Genomic DNA, 22,217 nt, shown 5'->3' with positions numbered 1-22,217 from the left:
GCACCATGTGGCGTTTTAAGCCAGCGACTGCCCATCCTATTCGCACAGCAGCGGGATTGTCATATGATACCCTGCAAATTGTGGAAACGCTGGCAGATGTGTTCTAGGCCCAAAACCGCCCTCTGGTCCAGGACCTTTCTCCGAACGAACTAAAGGAAGAACATGAAGTCCTGACAGCTGTTGCTGCTTTCCGCAACCGCCCACCCCAGTCTGCTCCCCTTCTTACGTCCGTGCCAGAAATTCAGCGCATCCTTCGACGGAAACGTGGCCGGTCGGCCCCTTCCGTGGACGGAATTTTAAATGAACATCTTTGCCATCTTCCCCGCACACCACTCATCTTGTTCACCAAGATTTTAAAATATTGTCTCACATCTGGCCTTTTCCCCCCTCAGTGGAAACAAGCCAAGCTGATTGCGATCCCCAAGAGGTTCAAGGACCCTACAGTCCCCACCAACAACAGGCCCATCAGCCTCCTAAACACTATGGCGAAGGTCCTTAAATCTGTGATCCTTCACCGACTTTTCCAACCTCTAGCAGCAGCTGGGATGATCCGTCCTGAACAATTTGGATTCACTTCGCACCTCTCTGCTGAACTTCAGGTCTTACGAATCACTGAACACATCAGCAAAGGCTTCAACACTGCCAAGTTGACAGCTGCCGTTTTCCTGGACTTGCAAAACGCCTACGACAAGATCTGACAAGACAACCTCGTACACAAGATGCTGACACAGACCTCTATACCGGATATTTATGTCAAGATCGTGGATGACTTCCTCCGTAGTAAGACTTTCCTAGTGGCTCAACGGGGAATGCGTTCTGGCACTCGCCAAGTGTCGGCAGGCACTCCGCAAAGATCGGTGCTATCTTCCATCCTTTTAATATCTATGTCAATGATATGCCGGTCATTCCCGAGTGCCACCTTGCACAATACGCTGACGACACAGCACTATACACCACTGGCCGCATTACTGACGCTGTCGTCGCCCGCCTACAGCGACAGGTGGACGCCACCATCACCTGGTGCCGGACAAACAAAATAGCTCTCAATGCCGCGAAAAGTACGGCAGCTTACTACACGAAACGGCGCCCAGTCCTCCGACGCAATATCTCGATTGCAGGTGTGCAGGTGCCCTCGTCCCCGACAACCACCTATCTCGGGGTCCAGATGGACCACAAGTTGCTCTTCCACTGTCATGCGGAGTATGTCACCAACAAGGAGCAAAAGCTAACCAGGGCTTTGTACCGGCTCTTTCGCAGTAGGGAACTTAACCTGCATACCAACCTCCGCATTTACCGAACAGTTATCCTGCCTGCCCTCACGTATGGACCTGCTGCATGGGCCACGATTAGTGTCACGAGGATGTGAACATTGCAGCACGTGCAGAAAAAGGTGCTCAGGTGGAGCCTGCACGCCCCGCCACTCACGAGAATTGTCACTCTCCACGAGGAAGCGGATATCGTCCCCCTAAAGACGACCATACGCAACAACGCGCGGCGGCTCTACGAGAAAGTGGATGCCTTGCGGGACACTGTCCATGGGTTACGCCACGTTGGGACCACACTTCCACGCCCCTGGCATCGACATCCGGTTCCCCTAACCATCCTACAGGAATCGGATTCCGACCATGGCTAACGATAGGTCCGGCACGCCCACCACGGACGCATCCTTTGGCAGGACTAGCCCCATTCTAGGTCCAATACTTTTCAATCATACCTGCCCACGTTAGGCTAAATTTTTCTGCCTGACTCATGTAGTACTGTCACCGTCAGAGGGTGTTATGGGACTACAAGTCCCATCGCCACACCTCCAAAGTGAATTGCCGAGACGCAGTCACTGCCCTGTGGATAAATTTACTGCCTCAAAAACACAGTTAGACCGCAATAGACCGGTGATGCTGTATTGTAACATATCACAAAAAAAAAAAAAAAAATACTCAGAGTCCCAATTTCTCCAAAACAGAGATTCGCGGAAGTGTATCGTTCGTGGTAGGAATTGATGTATATCTGAATGTCAATAACATTTCGGCTATTACTAAAATAGATAATAGACAATGAGGCCGAAATATGCCGAGTTTCGGCATACTATACTTGGACAGAGTATGGCTATGCGCGACCGTAAATAGATCGGATGAAGTTTCGCATCCTAGTACTTATTTTTTAATTCCGCGTTTTCCTAAAGGTTGTGGGAGTTACGAATGAAATTAATAGAAATAAGCTCTGTAATACACTCCTGGAAATTAAAATAAGAACACCGTGAATTCATTGTCCCAGGAAGGGGAAACTTTATTGACACATTCCTGGGGTCAGATACATCACATGAGCACACTGACAGAACCACAGGCACATAGACACAGGCAACAGAGCATGCACAATGTCGGCACTAGTACAGTGTATATCCAACTTTCGCAGCAATGCAGGCTGCTATTCTCCCATGGAGACGATCGTAGAGATGCTGGATGTAGTCGTGTGGAACGGCTTGCTATGCCATTTCCACCTGGCGCCTCAGTTGGACCAGCGTTCGTGCCGGATGTGCAGACCGCGTGAGACGACGCTTCATCCAGTCCCAAACATGCTCAATGGGGGACAGATCCGGAGATCTTGCTGGCCAGGATAGTCGACTTACACTTTCTAGAACACGTTGGGTGGCACGGGATAAATGCGGACGTGCATTGTCCTGTTGGAACAGCAAGTTCCCTTGCCGGTCTAGGAACGGTAGAACGATGAGTTCGATGATGGTTTGGATGTACCGTGCCTTATTCAGTGTCCCCTCCATCACCAGAGGTGTACGGCCAGTGTAGGAGATCGCTCACCACACCATGATGCCGGGTGTTGGCCCTGTGTGCCTCGGTCGTATGCAGTCCTGATTGTGGCGCTCACCTGCACGGCACCAAACATGCATACGACCATCTCTGGCACCAAGGCAGAAGCGACTCTCATCGCTGAAGACGACACGTCTCCATTCGTCCCTCCATTCACGCCTGTCGCGACACCAATGGGGGCGGGCTGCACGATGTTGGGGCGTGAGCGGAAGATGGCCTAACGGTGTGCGGGACCGTAGCCCAGCTTCATGGAGACGGTTGCGAATGGTCCTCGCCGATACCCCAGGAGCAACAGTGTCCCTAATTTGCTGGGAAGTGGCGGTGCGGTCCCCTACGGCACTGCGTAGGATCCTACGGTCTTGGCGTGCGTCCGTGCGTCGCTGCGGTCCAGTCACAGGTCGACGGGCACGTGCACCTACCGCCGACCACTGGCGACAACATCGATGTACTGTGGAGACCTCATGCCCCACGTGTTGAGCAATTCGGCTGTACGTCCACCCGGCCTCCCGCATGCCCACTATACGCCCTTGCTCAAAGTCCGTCAACTGCACATACGGTTAACTTCCACGCTGTCGCGGATTGCTACCAGTGTTAAAGACTGCGATGGAGCTCCGTATGCCACGGCAAACTGGCTGACACTGACAGCGGCGGTGCACAAATGCTGCGCAGCTAGCGCCATTCAACGGGCAACACCGCGGTTCCTGGTGTGTCCGCTTTTGCCGTGCGTGTGATCATTGCTTGTACAGCTCTCTCGAAGTGTCCGGAGCAAGTACGGTGGGTCTAACACACCGGTGTCAATGTGTTCTTTTTTCCATTTCGAGGAGTGTATTTCATGTTATATTACTAGATGTTATGTTTATACAACGAAGAGACAAGAAGCTGGTACACACATCGTGTATGACCCCGGGGAGCACGCAGAAGTGCCGCGTCACGATGTGGCATGGTCTCGACTGAAGTCTGAAGAAGTAGTGGAGAGAACCGACCCCATGGTTGTCCTTAAATCCGCAAAAGTACGAGGGGTTGGTGATCTCTTCTTAACAGCGCATTGCAAGGCATCCCAGATATGCTCAATAATGTACATGTCTCTGCCGTTTGGTGGCCACCAGAAGCGTGTAAACTCGGAAGAGTGTTCCTGGAGCCCTCTGTAGCGAGTCTGGACGTGTGGGTGTCACTTTGTCCTGCTGGAATTGCCCACGTTAGTGGGAATGCACAATGGACATTAATGGAAACAGGTGATCAGACACACATCGGCACCTCGGAGATGCTGTGTCCCACTGCCCGTGCGCAGGCTAGAACACCACGTTCAAACTCACTTAAATCCTGATAACCTGCCATTGTAGCAGCAGCAACCCATCGAACAACTGCACCAGACACTTGTTGTCTTCTATAGGCGTTGCCGAGTGCAGCACAGTATACTGCCTGTTCACATATCTCAGCATTTGAATACGGATGGCTATAATACTTTCTTTGGCGCTTCAGCGTAATTTTTCGTCTGAGTGCCTACCACGAACGGCTTGGCGTAATTTACAGGTCTCCCACATGTAAAGCAAGTTACTGTTGATGCGTGGGTGCACTTACAACTTCTAGGACTTCTCGTCAACAGGTTACACTGCCTACATCTAACTGGGCGGAAACTGCCTTTTGTTTCTTCTAAAGTGATCTAAATTACTGACAGCTTCCACTTTCACCACCGAACCTTGAATTCAGCTCTCCTCTCCAAGTAAACCGTGGAGTGAGGAGAAACCGGAAAATAACAGAATCGAAGCGTTTTAAACATGGTGCGTAGTAAGGTTCTGAAAATTAGGTGAAACCTTAAGGAAAGAAATGAGGAGGTCCTCCACAGGCTCGGCGAAGAAAGGAACATATGGAAAACACATACTGTTGTCGTTGGCAGGAGAGCCAACACCCTGTTACTAGAGGAAGCCGAAAAGCACTCGATTTAGCTCACACAGGCTGGCGTGAGGTCTGGAACGGGACAAGGAAATTAGAATTTAGAAAATCGGACGGAGCTGGTGGAATACTTACCTTTAATCCATTAATGATGAACGTCGGTTTTGACGGTACGTAGTTAACAATATCAATAGTAACTGATAAAGGCGCCTTGCTAGGTCGTAGCAAATGACGTAGCTGAAGGCTATGCAAAACTATCGTCTCGGCAAATGAGAGCGTATTTTGTCAGTGAACCATCGCATGTAAAGTCGGTTGTACAACTGGGGCGAGTGCTAGGAAGTCTCTCTAGACCTGCCGTGTGGCGGCGCTCGGTCTGCAATCACTGATAGTGGCGACACGCGGGTCCGTCGTATACTACCGGACCGCGGCCGATTTAATGGCTACCACCTAGCAAGTGTGGTGTCTGGCGGTGACACCACAGATACAATATGAACGGACAGTATGTTAGGACGTGTGTTAAGACAAGTGGAACTTCCATGGTCATAGATTCCGCTGGAAAAAGTAGATAATCTAGCGGAAGGCAGAGATAGGAATTCATTCGAGAAATAATTCAGGATGTAGGTTGCAATTGCTACACTGAGATGAAGAGGCTGGCACATGATCGGAATTCGTGGCGGAGCGCATCAAACCTGTCAGTTGACTGATGAAAAAAAATTTTTTTTTTAGCTCAGGAGTCCCATACTTAATACCATCCTGTGTATCAATGGCCCCATGCGACTGGCGCCTGAGAGAACAGACATATTATTCTCTCAGTCGTGCCGAATTGTGTAGCCACAGTATGGACTTTAGGTCAGTAAACGGGCTGGTTTGCAGATCGATAATACACACCAACAGTAGGCTGACGTCTGGAGCACCTTTTACTTTCAGCACAGTGACCATTGTTGTGGCTTACCTTTATTCGGCAACAGAGACAGGGATATCAACAATTGTAGGCCCAACGACAACGCTACACATAGGTGTGGCACCACGTCGTCTCTTAGGTGTAGTCGCGGTTCTCTGTAAAGCATTCAGGTAGACGACAGTTGAGACAGTGTATACGTGCGCTCTCCATCGGGACTGAGTGTGGTTTGGTGACCTTTTATAAGGTGATGTCTTTCCTGAGAGGACATGTATCTTTCATTTCTGTATTACTATGCATTCAAGGATGTTAAAGTGGTTATTTATGCACACCAGAGACAAAAGAATCTGACAACGCACGGACAGAAAAGGAAATCATTGTTTTAATGGAGGTAAGGCACGAATTTTACATGCATTTTTTTTTAACAAACTGTATGGTTTTCGAGCCAAATGAAGCTGACTAACGCCACTGAAGAGCTTTGATAGCGCAGAATCACGTCAACCATCTGGTGCCGTGTGCGGTCAAAGCTGTCTCTCGTGCCGTGGGATATCCCGTCCGTGCAACGTCAACGTTAGCTGTCTCAGCCACTGTGCCGATGGGCTAAGCGCGGTGGTGTAACACTGCGTACAGCGTGCTCCTGCAAGAGGCGCACTTCCTGGCATTTAGCACATTTACCCAGGCTTGTGTTGTTACACTAAATTAAGGAAGATATGTGATTATGTTGACGTGACACATGGCGCAATTTCTGATCGAACTGAAAGGTCCCCACATGAACCGGTTTTTAAATTATACCATTGATGACCTGTAGCCGTCTTAGAACGAAAATAGAATTTTATGTTAATACCTTCAGCTGCTGACGGCCGTTGATACATACAAATGGGGAGAGGTGAAAATGTGTGCCCCGACCGGGACTCGAACCCTGGATCTCCTGCTTACATGGCACACCCCCTATCCAACTTAGCCACCGAGGGCACAGAGGTTGGAGCGAATGCACGGACTATCTTCAGCACGCCACCCGCGACGCCCACATTCTCACCTTATATGTCCACACACTACATTCGTAGTGTCCCTACCCAACACAATCATTACTAGTGGATGACATTCTTACCAAGTCCCGTAAGAGTTTGGGTAAAATGTGTGCGTCCACACAGAAAAGGAAGGTCATGGCCGGTATTTCCAGAATTATATACTTTTATGGATATGGTGTCTGCTCTTTCCCACATGTCAGAAAGAACAGACACCATATCTATAAAAGTATATAGTTCTGGCAATACTGGCGATGACCTTCGTCTTCTGCGCAGATGCACACGTATTACCCGATCTCTTACGAGACTTGGTAACAATGTCTTCCACGAGTAATGGGTGTGTTGGGTAGGGACACTGCGAATGTAGTGTGTGGACATATAAGGTGAGAACCTGGGTCTCGCCTGAGGTGTGCGCGACATAGTCCCAGCAGTCGCACTATCCTCTGTGCCGTCGGTGGTTCAGTTCGATAGAACATCTGCCATGTATGGAGGAGGTACCGGGTTCGAGTTCAGATCGGGACACACATTTTTACCTGTCGCCGTAAATATATATCAACGCCCGTCAGCAGCTGAAGGTACCAATATGCACTACTGGAAATTTAAATAAGAACACCGTGAATTCATTGTCCCAGGAAGGGGAAACTTTATTGACACATTCCTGGGGTCAGATACATCACATGATCACACTGACAGAACCACAGGCACATAGACACAGGCAACAGAGCATGCACAATGTCGGCACTAGTACAGTGCATATCCACCTCTCGCAGCAATGCAGGCTGCTATTCTCCCATGCAGACGATCATAGAGATGCTGGATGTAGTCCTGTGGAACGGCTTGCCATGCCATTTCCACCTGGCGCCTCAGTTGGACCAGCGTTCGTGCTGGACGTGCAGACCGCGTGAGACGACGCTTCATCCAGTCCCAAACATGCTCAATGGGGGACGGATCCGGAGATCTTGCTGGCCAGGGTAGTTGACTTACACCTTCTAGAGCACGTTGGGTGGCACGGGATACATGCGGACGTGCATTGTCCTGTTGGAACAGCAAGTTCCCTTGCCGGTCTAGGAATGGTAGAACGATGGGTTCGATGACGGTTTGGATGCACCGTGCACTATTTAATGTCCCCTCGACGATCACCAGAGGTGTACGGCCAGTGTAGGAGATCGCTCCCCACACCATGATGCCGGGTGTTGGCTCTGTGTGCCTCGGTCTTATGCAGTCCTGACTGTGGCGCTCACCTGCACGGCACCAAACACGCATACGGCCATCATTGGCACCAAGGCAGAAGCGACTCTCATCGCTGAAGACGACACGTCTCCATTCGTCCATTCATTCACGCCTGTCGTGACACCACTGGAGGCGGGCTGCACGATGTTGGGGCGTGAGCGGAAGATGGCCTATCGGTGTGCGGGACCGTAGCCCAGCTTCATGGAGACGGTTGCGAATGGTCCTCGCCGATACCCCAGGAGCAACAGTGTCCCTAATTTGCTGGGAAGTGGCGGTGCGGTCCCCTACGGCACTGCGTAGGATCCTACGGTCTTGGCGTGCATTCGTGCATCGCTGCGGTCCGGTCCCAGGTCGACGGGCACGGGCACCTACCGCCGACCACTGGCGACAACATCGATGTACTGTGGAGACCTCATGCCCCACGTGTTGAGCAATTCGGCTGTACGTCCACCCGGCCTCCCGCATGCCCACTATACGCCCTTGCTCAAAGTCCGTCAACTGCACATATGGTTAACGTCCACGCTGTCGCGGCATGCTACCAGTGTTAAAGACTGCGATGGAGCTCCGTATGCCACGGCTAACTGGCTGACACTGACAGCGGCGGTGCACAAATGCTGCGCAGCTAGCGCCATTCGACGGCCAACACCGCGGTTCCTGGTGTGTCCGCTTTTGCCGTGCGTGTGATCATTGCTTGTACAGCCCTCTCGCAGTGGCCGGAGCAAGTATGGTGGGTCTGACACACCGGTGTTAATGTGTTCTTTTTTCCATTTCATGGAGTGTATAATTCTAATTTCGATTTTTAAAGTTGTTTATTTGGATTGCAAATCTTTCTGGACAATCGATTCGTCCTTACATCTCACAGGGAGTACTTTTCTTTGTTTCTAAGGTAATGTGTGATCACGGCCAAAAATTATACCCATGAGATGGTTCGAACGCTCCAATGAACATTCTCATACAAAATGAAAACTGCACGTAGTACACATGTATCAGCATTCAACCACGGGTATGCAAGGGTGCGTGGAAATATTGCGCAAGCCTAACAGGAGGCACCATTTTGATCCATCTCAAGAGCTGGAAATTTATACTAAAAAAGAAAGGGTCTGCCAATTTCTTAATGGAAACGATTTTTTCTCACAACACTCTCGATAATGGATTTAGAAATCCGGATGTTATCCCTTATTATAACGCACTAGAAAACATGCCATGTGAGGTTATTTCAAACATTTCTATACTTTTATCTTGTAACATTTTTATCTTCTAAAATGTATTAGATTAAAGTGTTATTAATTTTAATAACGTTTTATGATAGAAGATTTTTCTATACACTGTACTGTGTACTGGTCACCGATTTTAGCACAAGTCACGTGATGACAATGTACCCTTCCTCATTGCATGCTGTGTACTTTTACATAGTTTTTATTTTAACTCTTTTTGTAGTATTTACAGTGTTATATTTACGTTATTTATTATTCTCATACTTCAATTGTCCTTTCCACATTTAGATGGGAAGATAAAATGCGAGTCAGGTCGAAACAGATCATCATTAACAAAAAATGTGGGTTTAGGTGCTAAAGGTGATCACTATTTGCTGAGACTTGCCGCACAGTTAAGATATAACATAGAAATGAAACAGAATAAAGTTTTTCCCAACAAAGTGTGCAGGGCTTGAGTGGAAACTGAAGGAGAACTATTGGAAATGTATTAAGAGCGAATATGAAGAGTCACAGAGTGTAGTAGCTTAGAGAATTGGAAAAGCCTCACGAAGAACGATGGATAACCCGTAGCAAGTCAATGACGTAAAATCGAAACAGCTTCGATGGCGCCAGCGTGGATGAGAGCAGAACTGCCTCTGCCATCCATCTCTTGATCTGAAGCGAGCTTGACGGATGCCAGGCGTCTAACGTTGCACCAAGTTTCCGCCCATTGCCTTCGAGCAGCATTTTGTGAATCACCTTTGTTTCCCAGAAGACCCGAGAGCTACCGAAGCGCTCTGAATTCCTCTCAGCAAAGTTTCATCCTTTTAGAGATGGGCAGACAGGCGACGGTGTGGTACCGCTTCCTCAAGCAGTGGCGGGACTAAATTTGTTCTCCAGTTCTCTTTCTCGCCTTTCCAACGTCATGCCCTCCTCACTCCCCCCTCCACCCCATCATCGTACCATCCCGACCCCAGCTCCATTTCATTTTTAATCCGGATCTGTCAACCGTGAGAGATAGACTTTTCTGCTCAGATTATACATGAGAGGCCACTCAGAGGGCACGGGTTGACAAATGGCACGGTTTTACTTACCTGTGACGTCTTTTGAGATTACCGGTTCGTGCGTCGCGAGGGACACTTTAACGTTGGAGATGGCACTCACCGAATGAAAGACATTCTGTTGTAGGAGAAAAACGGTTGCGCTTAGGACTTCCTTGCAGTTCTTTAGATTTATGAGCCAGACACCTGCGAAAACGGAACATCAACTGGTGTCTCAAAACGGTTACTATTCTCAAAGAGAAGAGTGGCATAGAGAGATATGTTAACCGTCATGTTAGTATCTTGATGAATTTGTTGCGCAGTCGTTTGATTTTCGTTGTAATTATAAATTTTTGTGATTTTTGAACGGCCCCTGGCAAATCAGCTATTGTAAACAGGTATCTTCATTCTTTAGCGATATGAGTAATCATCTTTGTACGGGCATAGACTTACATTGGCTATTTTTGAATCCGCTAAACTGTATTATAAAATCACCAGTAGTAAACCATTACTTTATTCTGGATTTCCTCCCTGTAGATACGTCTTATCCTCTTTACAACACTATCTACAGACTGTACCTGACGCCACTTTGTAACTATAAACTATAAATAACGCTTACACTTACAAATTTTCCAATATGTAGTTATCTGCTGTTATTTACCTAAACAGAATGTCACTGTTGAAACGAATGACTAATGTACAAGTATTATTATTTTATATTATTATAATCCGAATCTCCAGTGCCCTACCTGGTTTTCTATGTATCACTTTTTTGAAGCTGGTGTTATCGTCAAAATGATGAATAATATGCATGTCTGACGATGGAGGTGTCTTCTCTTAATATCATGCAACATTAACGGTGGAAAACTCAGGCAGTATCATCTCTTTCCATTGAAAAATGATACTGAAGATGAAGAAACGAAGAATTAAGTGATACCGTGATTATGAAATATTTTAATGTAGACTGTATCGAACATAACAGAAAATCAGCAATTCAAGAAGTATTGCTCCTCAATGGTGAAACTTATATACGTGTTTTATTAATTTTTCTAAGAATATAATATAATGCAATTAACGATATTCTCATTGTCGCTAATTTCCAATGCTTGACGTCAATATTATTATACACTGCAGTACGAATTAGAAGTGATGTTCGTTCTAAATATGTGTCATTGTTCTATAGCACATACATTTAATGTATGACTGCTCTTTATCAGCTTTCGAGTATAGCTGTGAGTTGTAACTGCTGGCTCTTCTTAAAATATAGATACTGGCTTACAAACTAACTATCTATTGTTCTCGATTGCTTCTGAACTTTGCATCAAGTTCTTCTGCATTTCATCACCTAGCAAAATTCCTGTTCACGTTTATTTGCGATGTAAGTAGTAAATTAGAACTAGTGGCTACTGCTGAATTTTTCAATATTGAAGATCAAGATTTTAATGTTCTGTATTTAAGAGAATGTGTGGTCACAGAGAGTCATCAACTTATGGTGTTTAATAATTGTCAGAGAGAGTTATCAACTTAGGGTGTTTAATAATAATTTATGTGTCATCATCATTGCAGAGCTTGGGACTTTAAGACTATTTGTAATAGAAAAGGCAGGTGTATTAGAGTTCTACTCAGCTGAAAAATGTGACTGAAATAGTTCCTAATTAACAGCTTTCCGTTTACCATATTTGTAATCATGACCAACCGAGAGTGTCATTCAAGAGCTTTTGTCTGCAGAGTACTTGTCGTGCGTAACAGCGAGTAAAACTGCGTTAGCTGGAAAAAGTGATTGTGCGTTTTAGTAGCTGGTATGGATAACATAACTACAGCAATAAAAGCTCCCTGTGTATATAATATTTTCCAGGGAAATTGAAGCAGAAACAATATTTCCAAATGCTTTTGCTTATCTTTTTCGTCTTGGGACTCTAATGAGGACCACGTGAATTCAACTGTCTCTTTCTCCTTTCACAAACGGCCGACCAATGCTTCTGAATTAGTTTCCATTGGTGTTACGAGCACATACTGTCGAATCAGTGTTGCGTTTATATACAATTTCTTATTAAAACGAGTGTACCAGGCACGTTGCTTTGTACATTGGTTTTCAGATGTACAGGCAGTTATTTTAAGCTTCCATGACTAGTTGTTCAGGATTACTCGTGCTACTAAAGTCAGAACATTAGACCGAAGACAACTTCTCGGAATGTGGATGGATGTGATGCCCCACGACGATGTGATTCTGTGAAACGTCCCCATAGAAAACTTAATGTATTACTGAGATGATAAAACTCTTACGCTATTTAATTTTCAAACAGCTGAGCAGAACTGAATGTACTCAGACATTTCGCTCTTTACCTATTCTGATCAACACTAAACTGACACACAATATTTTTAGCGCGACGCAATCTGACTCAATAATCCCTACAAAAGAATGGTCCTGACTAACATTAACCTATACGTTTCACAAATCACTTACCTCACAAAAATCTTCGTTACTCGAATTACTGCAATACAGCGAGCGCCTTTACTGCCAGCTTAATAGTGTTCAAAAGTCATTATATATATAACTGTTCATGACATCCAGTCTTACAAATTTGCTGTCTCTTATGGACACACGTCCAGATCATCCACTCTGGAAACTCCGCCATATCTCTCCCCACATCCACCACTGCTGCCGGCTCACCTCCAACTGCGCAACGCTACGCGCTGTTAACAGCCAACTGCCGAACACTACAATGGCGAATATTACTCCAACAATGCAAACCAACCACAGCCTTCACACAGCACAGTCAGTGATTTTCATATAGAGCCCTACATAAAATCCTAAACAGCTTACTTACATCTGTTAATGATGCCGAAGTGTTTTAAGAAGACATTTTTGGAAATAACACATAATAATGTTGCAATGTCTTCACTTGTAAATACTGGAACGTTATTGTTGTCATTTAGGTGTATTGATGAACTAAAATATTTAAAATAATTTTGCAATCATTGACTGTTGTTAATACGAGTACTACAATATGAAGAATATCTGTAGCTACGCTGTGAGAAACTCAGATGTTACGTGTTGTAGTATTCTGGAATCTGTTCACAATATATCGACGTGAAAATTTAAATAAAATCGCTGGTCTCTACTGCTAATCGTTGATTAGCAGTAGAGACCCGAGAAGACCATTAGCCGTGCAAGTGAGCAGCAGCCCTCTCTAAATGAGACCGCCTCCGCTGCGAGCCAGCACTCGGCCCTGTCCACCACTCCGGCCTCCCCGTAATTACAGAGCTCCGCGCTGCGTCTGTAAGAGACGTCGAAGAGGCGGCACCGATGGAATGCTGATCAACTGCTGGCAGTCTCTCATTAAGCGAGGCGTCGACCCGGCGTTGCAAATAGACCGGAGTGGGGCTTCTCCAGCTGCCTGCTGTGCGGGCATCGCCGGCCAAAGGCAGTCTGCCCGGTGTGGCCTTCTAATTAAGCGAGCCTGCGGGCGGTGTATGCCGTCGTACCCGCTGTGTGCGTGTGAGTATACCACCGAGAAACGGTCTGGCGATGGGAGGAGAGAGTGGAAGTAAGTGAAAGCAGCAGCGACTACGTTGGAAGGATAAACAATTCGCGCATAGGCGAAGGTGAGGGAGGACATCGAGAAAGAAAAGAGAGAGGGAAAGAGGAAGAAGAATACATACAGAGATGTCAAGAGAGGGAGGGAGGGAGGGAGAGAGAGAGAGAGAGAGAGAGAGAGAGAGAGAGAGAGAGAAGTGAGAGACGGCAGAGAGAGGAAAGATGAGACACAGCATACGTGAGAGTTGCGCTTACTGCTGGACTTGTGGTTAAATGAGTTAATTAAACAAGTGACCGCGCCCTGTTCTGAACGCTAACACACGCTCCGCACTCATGCAGTCACCTACAGGCTCACTTCTCCTGCCGCAGTAGCACGAGTTAGCTCACCTCGTGTTTATTTTCATACGAAGCTGGATGTTTTTTTCTGTGGATAAGCGAACAACAGACACCATACTGTTCTAAATCAGCAGATAGGCAAAGCTGTGGAACATTTGTCAGGTATGCGGGAAAATAACAACGCTTTGCTTTTTCTTAAGTTTTAACTGTGCAATAGTGTCCTGGCGAAATAATGTTTAAGTTCTCTGATAATCTGGATGATCAATAGCAGATAAACTCGTTTCTTTTTTAAGTTACGGAACAACGTTTTATCTATGAAAAATCATATTCCGAAAGAAGATGTCTGTCTCTTCGTCATAACTATACGAAAATGTTAAAGTGTGTGTGAATTCCTAATGGTAAGAGCTGTTGAGGTCATCGGTTCCTAGACTTACACATTACTCAATCTAACTTATGCTAGCAACACCACACACACACAAATGCCCGAGGAAGGACTCGAACCGCTGGCGGGAGGGGTAGCGCAATCCATGACATGGTGCCTCTAACTGCGGGGCTACTCCGCGAAATGTAAGAAGCGCAGCTTCAGTTCGAAGAAGAAAGATGAAGAAAACGAGTATTAGCGTGTGGACAGAAATGTGAAGAGCAGTCTATAACCAGGAAAAATTATTATGAGTGCTGCAAGGAACACGTGAAGACATGTGGCTTGCATTAGAGCAAACTAAAAATGCCCATTTACCTGGGAAAGACGTAAGTACTAGACAAATAACTACCTGTAATTGCGATTTGTCTCTATAACCATCAACCGAGCTGACAGCTGATGGTTGGACAGACATCAACAGAGTTACAGATAGTCTGCGTAAACCAGATGTTCGTCACCGATGCATCGTCTATACGGTTGGTGTTAACCCGTTCAGTATCAGCTAAGTCCGGAAATTCGTGCACTGAAGTGCATTGAAACTGACAGCCGTACGATAAATGGCAACATAAGGATGGCTGTAGGTGTTTCAGTTTCTTGCAACGACTGATAAATGGTGATAGTATGAGTTAACATTATAAACCAACATGTACTTTGAATGATATTAAAATTTATTAATTTGTTTTGTTGTTGAACGAACCCAACGACAGATCTTATCGCTTTGTAAATTTAATGTTCAGAGCAGCGGACGACATTATCGACTACCAGTTACCACCAGTAAACTAAATTTTTTTTTTCAATCCCGAAAGCTTGCGTTCAGAGTTAAGGTCAAATCTATTACCACTTTAAAATAAAGCTGGTCCAGCCATTGTTCTCAAAAGATGAATTCCAACACTGGCTAGCTTGCGTGACAGAAGCAAAACGATGATATTGTAATGTAGTCGAATTAAATCGGGTGATGCTGCCGGATGTGACGTCTTTGTTGGCATTCGTGACGTCGTACACAAAATGTTATTATATATATATTTTATATATTTTTATTTTTAGTTAATCAGCATGTTTCTTTCTCTCAGGGATATTGTCTTTTCTTATCAATTTTACTTACGTGAATAAGCATATACGAAACCGGTTCGTGAAGGGCCTTAGTTATGCATGTACCAACTTTAGATTTTGAACGTGGCGACTAAAATATAGTTGCCATTAACTGAACTGAATGTAATTTTGTTAATTTCTAGTTACTGATTGCAAAGCAAGATTAGAGAGAATTTCGATTGTTACCGTGGAGCGGCCAAGATAAAACTTACCGAACTCATGGAATCTGTATAGCTTAAAAACATGAACATCAACGTAAATTAATTACCTGCTGCAATTTAAAAAGGTTCTTGTAACGAAGTCTCTCGCATTTACAGTTACTGTTAAAACTGAAAAATAAATTAATACTGAGGAGCATAATGGCCGACCATAGGCTGCGTCGGAAAATGAGCTTCTCGCAGCGCAATTTACTGAAAAAATCCTTATTGAAAATAACTAGCTACTGCGAGCATTTGAGGTGACAACTATTGCAAATAAATTCATTTTATAATAATAATAACAAGTAAATTTTAGCAATAAATAAGAATAACTTACATAAAATATGTGTAGCCGCTCAATGGCTGCCTTCCGTCTCACGAAACCAAAGAGTGTGTGTCTCATAAAATACGTCCTTCCTCCTCTGCTGTACAATCGCCTCTCTTTCGATCCTTTTTCATTTTCATAGAGATTGAATAAAGATGTTACTCTTAAATTATCGCTGCATACCAGTTGTTTCAAGAACATTAACTGTATCTTTAGTACTAATTATATTCATAAAATACTAAACAAAGGTTTACAACCGATAAAAATGTCAATATTTATGTGACGTACCGCCACAGGGAATTAGATTAGGAAAAGAGAGGCTTAAAGTAGTAAATGAGTTTTGCTATTTGGGGAGCAAAATAACTGATGATGTTCGAAGTAGAGATGATATAAAATGTAGACCGGCAATGGCAAGGAAAGCGTATCTGAAGAAGAGAAATTTGTTAACATCGAGTATAGATTTAAGTGTCAGGAAGTCGTTTCTGGAAGTATTTGTATGGAGTGTAGCCATGTATGGAAGTGAAATGTGGACGATAAATAGTTTAGACAACAAGAAAATAGAAGCTTTCGGAATATGGTGCTACAGAAGACTGCTGAAGATTAGATGGGTATATCACATAACTAATGAGGAGGCACTGAACAGAATTGGAGAGAAGAGAAATTTGTGGCACAACTTGACTAGGAGAAGGGATCGGTTGGTGGGGCATATTCTGAAGGATCAAGTGATCACCAATTTAGTATTGGAGGGCAGCGTGCAGGGTAAAAATCGTAGAGGGAGACCAAGAGATGAATACACTAATCAGATTCAGAAGGTTGTAGGTTGCAGTAGGTACTGGCAGGTGAAGAAACTTGCACAGGATAGAGTAGCATGGAGAGTTGCATCAAACCGGTCTGAATAGTGAAGACCACATCAACAACAACATATTTTAGTTTCCTCCAAATGCTAGTGTAGTAAAAATGTAATGAAAATTTCTCTGGAAATTAAAATGAAACGAAAAACGATTAGTGCTTTTAATGAACAACAAGTATCACTGTCGTTAGCATTTAGCACCAGTTCAGAATTGGCAAGAATGGAGTATGAAACAGCCCACAGTATTCATCTTGAGAAAAAAACGGGAACATAAATGAGACACAATATGCAAAAATCAAGTGGTACAAGAACTACTGAATAAATAGCCGGCCAGACTTTTCGACGACAAGCTGACAGACGTCTAAAGGGCTAACGGTTTCGATCATGGAACGCTCTCCCTACCAGGCAGCAACTCTAAGAAAATTACTTGATCAACTGAATGAGTTCCGACTGGTTATTACAGATATTCAAGAGGTAAGATCATTACGAGAAGAAGTGATAGAAAAGGAATGTGTGATACCTTACAGCTGACGGAAAAGATCATACGTTACGCACAACTATTCCTGTAAATAAGCAAACCGCAATTATTTCGGATTTCGGAACGACATCACTCTGATTGCACATACCCAGAATCCGAGGACAATACTCCACTGTTGGCTCATATGTGTTCATGCCCCACCTGAAGAGAAGATATCTTTAGAGAAGGAAGCTTTTTATAGTGTAATAGATGAAAAATACAATGATTGTCTGAGAGGTGACTGTCAGGTAATTTGTCAAGATATGAACGCTAAAAAGGGAAAAGATTACTATGCTTATTGTTTTGGCAAATACAATCTACATTATAGGAGTGGCCGAGCGGTTCTAGGCGCTATAGTCTGGAACCGCGAGACCGCTATGGTCGCACGTTCGAACCCTGCCTTGGGCATAGATGTGTGTGATGTCCTTAGGTTAGTTAGGTTTAAGTAGTTCTAAGTTCTAGAGGACAGATGACCTTAGAAGTTAACCCCCATAGTGCTCAGAGCCATATGAACCATTTTTTTCTAGATAATAACTCAAATGAAAATGGAATCAGTTATTGTACAATTTGCTTCCTGGAAATTTGTATGCAGTACATTACTTAACTAAACAGGTGTGTGTAAAATGACATGCAGATCTCCAGATGGTAAAACCTAAGCAAATTTACCATGTACTAATAGATTCAGGACATCTACGCAATTTAATGGATCTTGAAAGACATAGGTGCTCCAATATTGTCTCTGACCGCAACCAGGCAATGTCAAGAATCAGAAATTGAATATCCAGTGCAGGGAGGGTGCGGGTATAGCATCGTTGAAAGTTCCATGTTGATAAGCTCAAGGAGCACTAATCTGCTCTAAGAATTTCTGACTTTAACAAAGGGAATTTATTACACTTGGTTCACAAAAATCAACAATTAATGCTGATTCATTCAGGAAAATTACTTCATTAATCTGTATATATATATATATATATATATATATATATATATATACAGGGTGATTCAGATAACTCCTACCGATCTGTTTTATGCATCCCGCACTACATCGTATCAGGAACAATATCCAGACAAGCGACAGACACGTAATAGATATGTTCCCTCTCAGAGCTTTGCGTGCCTGTTAGCAGTTGGAATCATACTGTAAAACATAGAAGTGAGGACGTGCCATCGGTTACATGGTATTTGAAGGACAACATTTACCCACCAGATTATATATATATATATATATATATATATATATATATATATATATATATATATATATATATATAATTTTTTGACGCTGCGTGTTTTGGGCGTTGCCAATTCTTAAATGTGTCTCTTGTAGCAACGGTCAAAACCGATAGTGTGCATGACAAAACATTTTATACATTCCGAAGCAAAAATGTCATTCCACAAATTTATTGAGACTGCGGGGCACAAGCGTAAGAAAATGGTAGCTACATCGTTTGTCTGGATCAAAATGTGCCCTCCCCCTTCCAAGCTTATCCAAGTGCCTCCAATCTTTCTTTGTGTAATTAACAGTGCAGTCATACTGGTTATGAACGTCCCTCTAAGATTATGCCACGTATAGTACTTAATGGTAAGTAAATGGTTCAGAAACGTTGCCTAATAATGAGTGGTTCACCATTGGAAACAACGTTAGTAGCAGGAGATATCAAAATGGCATGCATGGAAGTATCATATTTCGGGAGTATAAAGCAATGAAATGATTGAAAAATGTTTCGCCTTGTTAATGTGCTCAAGTAGCTCCATGAAAAAATCTGTGAATAGGTCTAATTGCCTAAAACAACATCGCAGGTACAGCTGAATCGATCTGAGTATTAATCTCTTTACATCGTCGTTACCGGGAAGTTGTTACTTTCACGCTTCTCATCTCGATATCTTCGGTTAATTTAGTTGTTTCTGTTAGTGAAACCACTTTATAAGACAACGTTTCTGAACCATTTACAAAAATGAAATATGTAAACGGAATACACTTGGAGGGACATCCAAAACCTGCGTGACTACACCATTGGTGCGTCTGTTTTTAAACATTACTACGCACTACAGTGACTCAGCTGATTTGTATATAATTTGTATTAAGTGGGACTCACGTGCCTTAGAAATCTTCATAGATTGAGAAGACATTGGAGTGTGGTATCCCAAAGCCGTATTCGAACGTTATGTTGAAAACCTTTGTGCGGTATTTCCTATTTCTCATTGTCAGGAAAGTAAATGTGCTTTAGGTACTGATTTGTTATACCTCTTTCTACAATTTCCATCCCGGTAAAATCATTCTAAAATTAAAATATAACTCACGAAATCCGTGGTTCTCATGGAAATGTGAATCTAATTAGATTCGTGGGGCAGATGTCTCTCACTCCACCGATTTCTAAAATCCGTCAGCTTAAAATAATCTTGGTAGTGGAAGTATATTATCAGTGTCTGACCTATTATGTTCAAATACATGTAAAATAAATATATGCAAAATAAGTGTTAACCATGAAAGGGTTAAGTTAATTACGTGAATCATGTAATGGTGATATGACAGTCGTCAGATGTTTTAGATGTTGGATGTGTGCTGAAGTACAAAATCTCGCAGTACTGCACTTGATAACGGCCAAATAGCTGCAATATTTAAGTTGATGAATAAGTAATTTTACAGTCAAAGAGGCTTTGACATCCTCTAAAAATGTCTTGTACTCCTCAAAGACAAAAGGTAATCTAAGGAAATGTGTTTAATCTCACTGTTTCAGGAGAGAACCCCGCGGCGATGCAGCACGGCGGGCGGGCGCTGTCTTGGCTGCGATGTCCCTCGGCGTGGCTGTTGCTGGCCAGTATAGCGGCCTCTCTGTGCGCCGGGCCTGCCGCCGTCCTAGGGGCCGATCCATAGCGGGCCACTGCCGTCTGAACATGTCTGCATGGTCTGAGATCACCCAGCGGAGGATGACGAGTGTCTGGCGGCAGACTGTCACTCGGGTGTGCGACCTACGTGTGAACGATTTCAGGGGAACTTTCCCTACGACTGCTGGAGACTAAGCGTTTTGTATGGAAAATGGATGGTGGCCAGGTGGGAGGTGGTTTAGTGGGGCGTTCAGACATCTTCAGCTAATGCTACGAACATGTTGTAGTTATTTGCCTATTCATATCAATAACTGTGTCTCTGAATTGTTAACACGACGTTTAAGGTGGGCTAAACCGATGGAATCTCATCCTTATACTACTATGATGGTTCTTAATTTGTGGAACATCACAAGAACATTAAGTGGTGCTTTGCGGTTAAGGACGTCGGCACTAACCTCAAAAGACTTCTTACGTCAAAAATGAGTGTGCTAACGGCCAACGTATACTATTGATTCCACCGAGTGCGAACGCTTATGTCCAGTGAATGAACATGAAACTGTATTCCGTAAATCCATAATACCTATTCATTCCTTTTTTTCTTATCCGCCCTTAACCTGGAAGTGGCTCGTCAGGAAATATACGTAAATTATTTTAATATTAAAATTATGGGACAGAGACGGAATCTGGACTTGTGCGAACTGAATCATGACACACTATTTTCTATAAATATTAAACAGATCGCAAATAAAAATGAAAAATCATTATTTTTATCTCCTAATTTCAAAGAGTAGTGTTTTACATATTGTATGCTCAGTATCTGATACTTACTACGTTCTACTTGTGTTTTCTGTGTCATTACTTCTTTTCTTAGCATGGTATTGTACCTGTAAAAATTTGTTGTGAATTACTTGTATGCCCAGTATAAGAGTTGTTACGAAATTGTTGTTGAAGAATTGATAGTTTTTAACAGATGTTTGTAAGTGTCGTGTGTATTACAATTCCGTTCCATCGTGTAGAGGTTTTCCTTAAAGAAATTCATTTAATGGACATAAATACTATTCACTCTAAGTAGACAGATATTCTCGTGTCGAAAATTCTAAAGATTTTACAAGCAAACAAAGAAATGTATGAATTCATGCAGCAAAAGAAAAAGAAAGTACAGCACTTCAAAGCTCGTAAACCATATGATTTAGAACCTCCTTGCTACTGAACTACCAAAAAACTATAATTCTCTTACTATTACTACGAAAGAGGAGAAACAGCCGCTGTCTTTAATGAGACGACTGATGTGAAAAACTTACATGCCGGCAAACCAAGAAAATTTTATACAATCTCGTTTACATAAATTTCTAAAACTTCATCATCATATAAGCATTATGATTCATGTGATTCCTCTCTGAGCTGCAAGCTGTGTTAACTAATATTTGGAAGGGACTTAGCTATAAGTTTCGTTCTGTTATAGTAACAGGACTGGGAAAGAGTTTATCTTTAAAATTTCATCTTCCTACAGGTGTGTTAAACGTTCATGTTCTTCAACAATTTCATAGAGTCAGGTGCATCTCTTTTTCTTCGTTTTTCGTGTGTTTAACATGTGAAAAATAACTGTTTTTAGAAATAATAAGAAGATAAATGATATTTTCACGAAAATATGATAGGACTTTCTTGAACTTCTTAACTCAGATCAGAACTTAACTGCGTCACTAAAAAGTTTAATTTGTTTATTCCGGAAAACCAGAGAAACAGACATTATACGATGTTATTTTAAAGTAAACATTGTTCTCTACGTTCAGAACATTATGTCACGTAAATTAGTTTCTCTTGACAAAGTGAGGAAGTGAAATATGTCGCTAAAATTGTTACGAATATATTTAGATGAATTTACTTGTCCATTATATAACTTACATATTACCACTGAATACTTAAAATTAATTAGATCTCAGTCATTTAATGAGAATCCAGTAACAGCCTGTTTTGAAATTCACCACTGCTAAGACGGTTGGCAAACAGTGAAATAATTTATTCCTTC

General features: G+C 43.4%; 1 protein-coding gene across 1 annotated transcript in view; it reads left to right on the top strand.

Moving 5' to 3' along the window:
- LOC126272551 (zwei Ig domain protein zig-8-like) overlaps window positions 1–21,206 on the top strand; it is a 196,108-nt gene extending 174,902 nt beyond the window's left edge. Inside the window, exon 5 of the mRNA XM_049975471.1 lies at window positions 20,104–21,206. Coding sequence (XP_049831428.1) covers window positions 20,104–20,240 — 137 coding nt within the window. The 3' untranslated portion in view covers window positions 20,241–21,206. The remainder of the gene's footprint in view (window positions 1–20,103) is intronic.
- The last annotated feature ends 1,011 nt before the right edge of the window (window positions 21,207–22,217 follow it).

The sequence above is a fragment of the Schistocerca gregaria genome, chromosome 5, assembly GCF_023897955.1.
Source record: "Schistocerca gregaria isolate iqSchGreg1 chromosome 5, iqSchGreg1.2, whole genome shotgun sequence".
In the NCBI taxonomy this organism is placed as follows: Eukaryota; Metazoa; Arthropoda; class Insecta; order Orthoptera; family Acrididae; genus Schistocerca; species Schistocerca gregaria.
The sequence above is the reverse complement of the archived record's forward strand: the minus strand, read 5'-3'. Positions and strand labels throughout refer to the sequence as shown.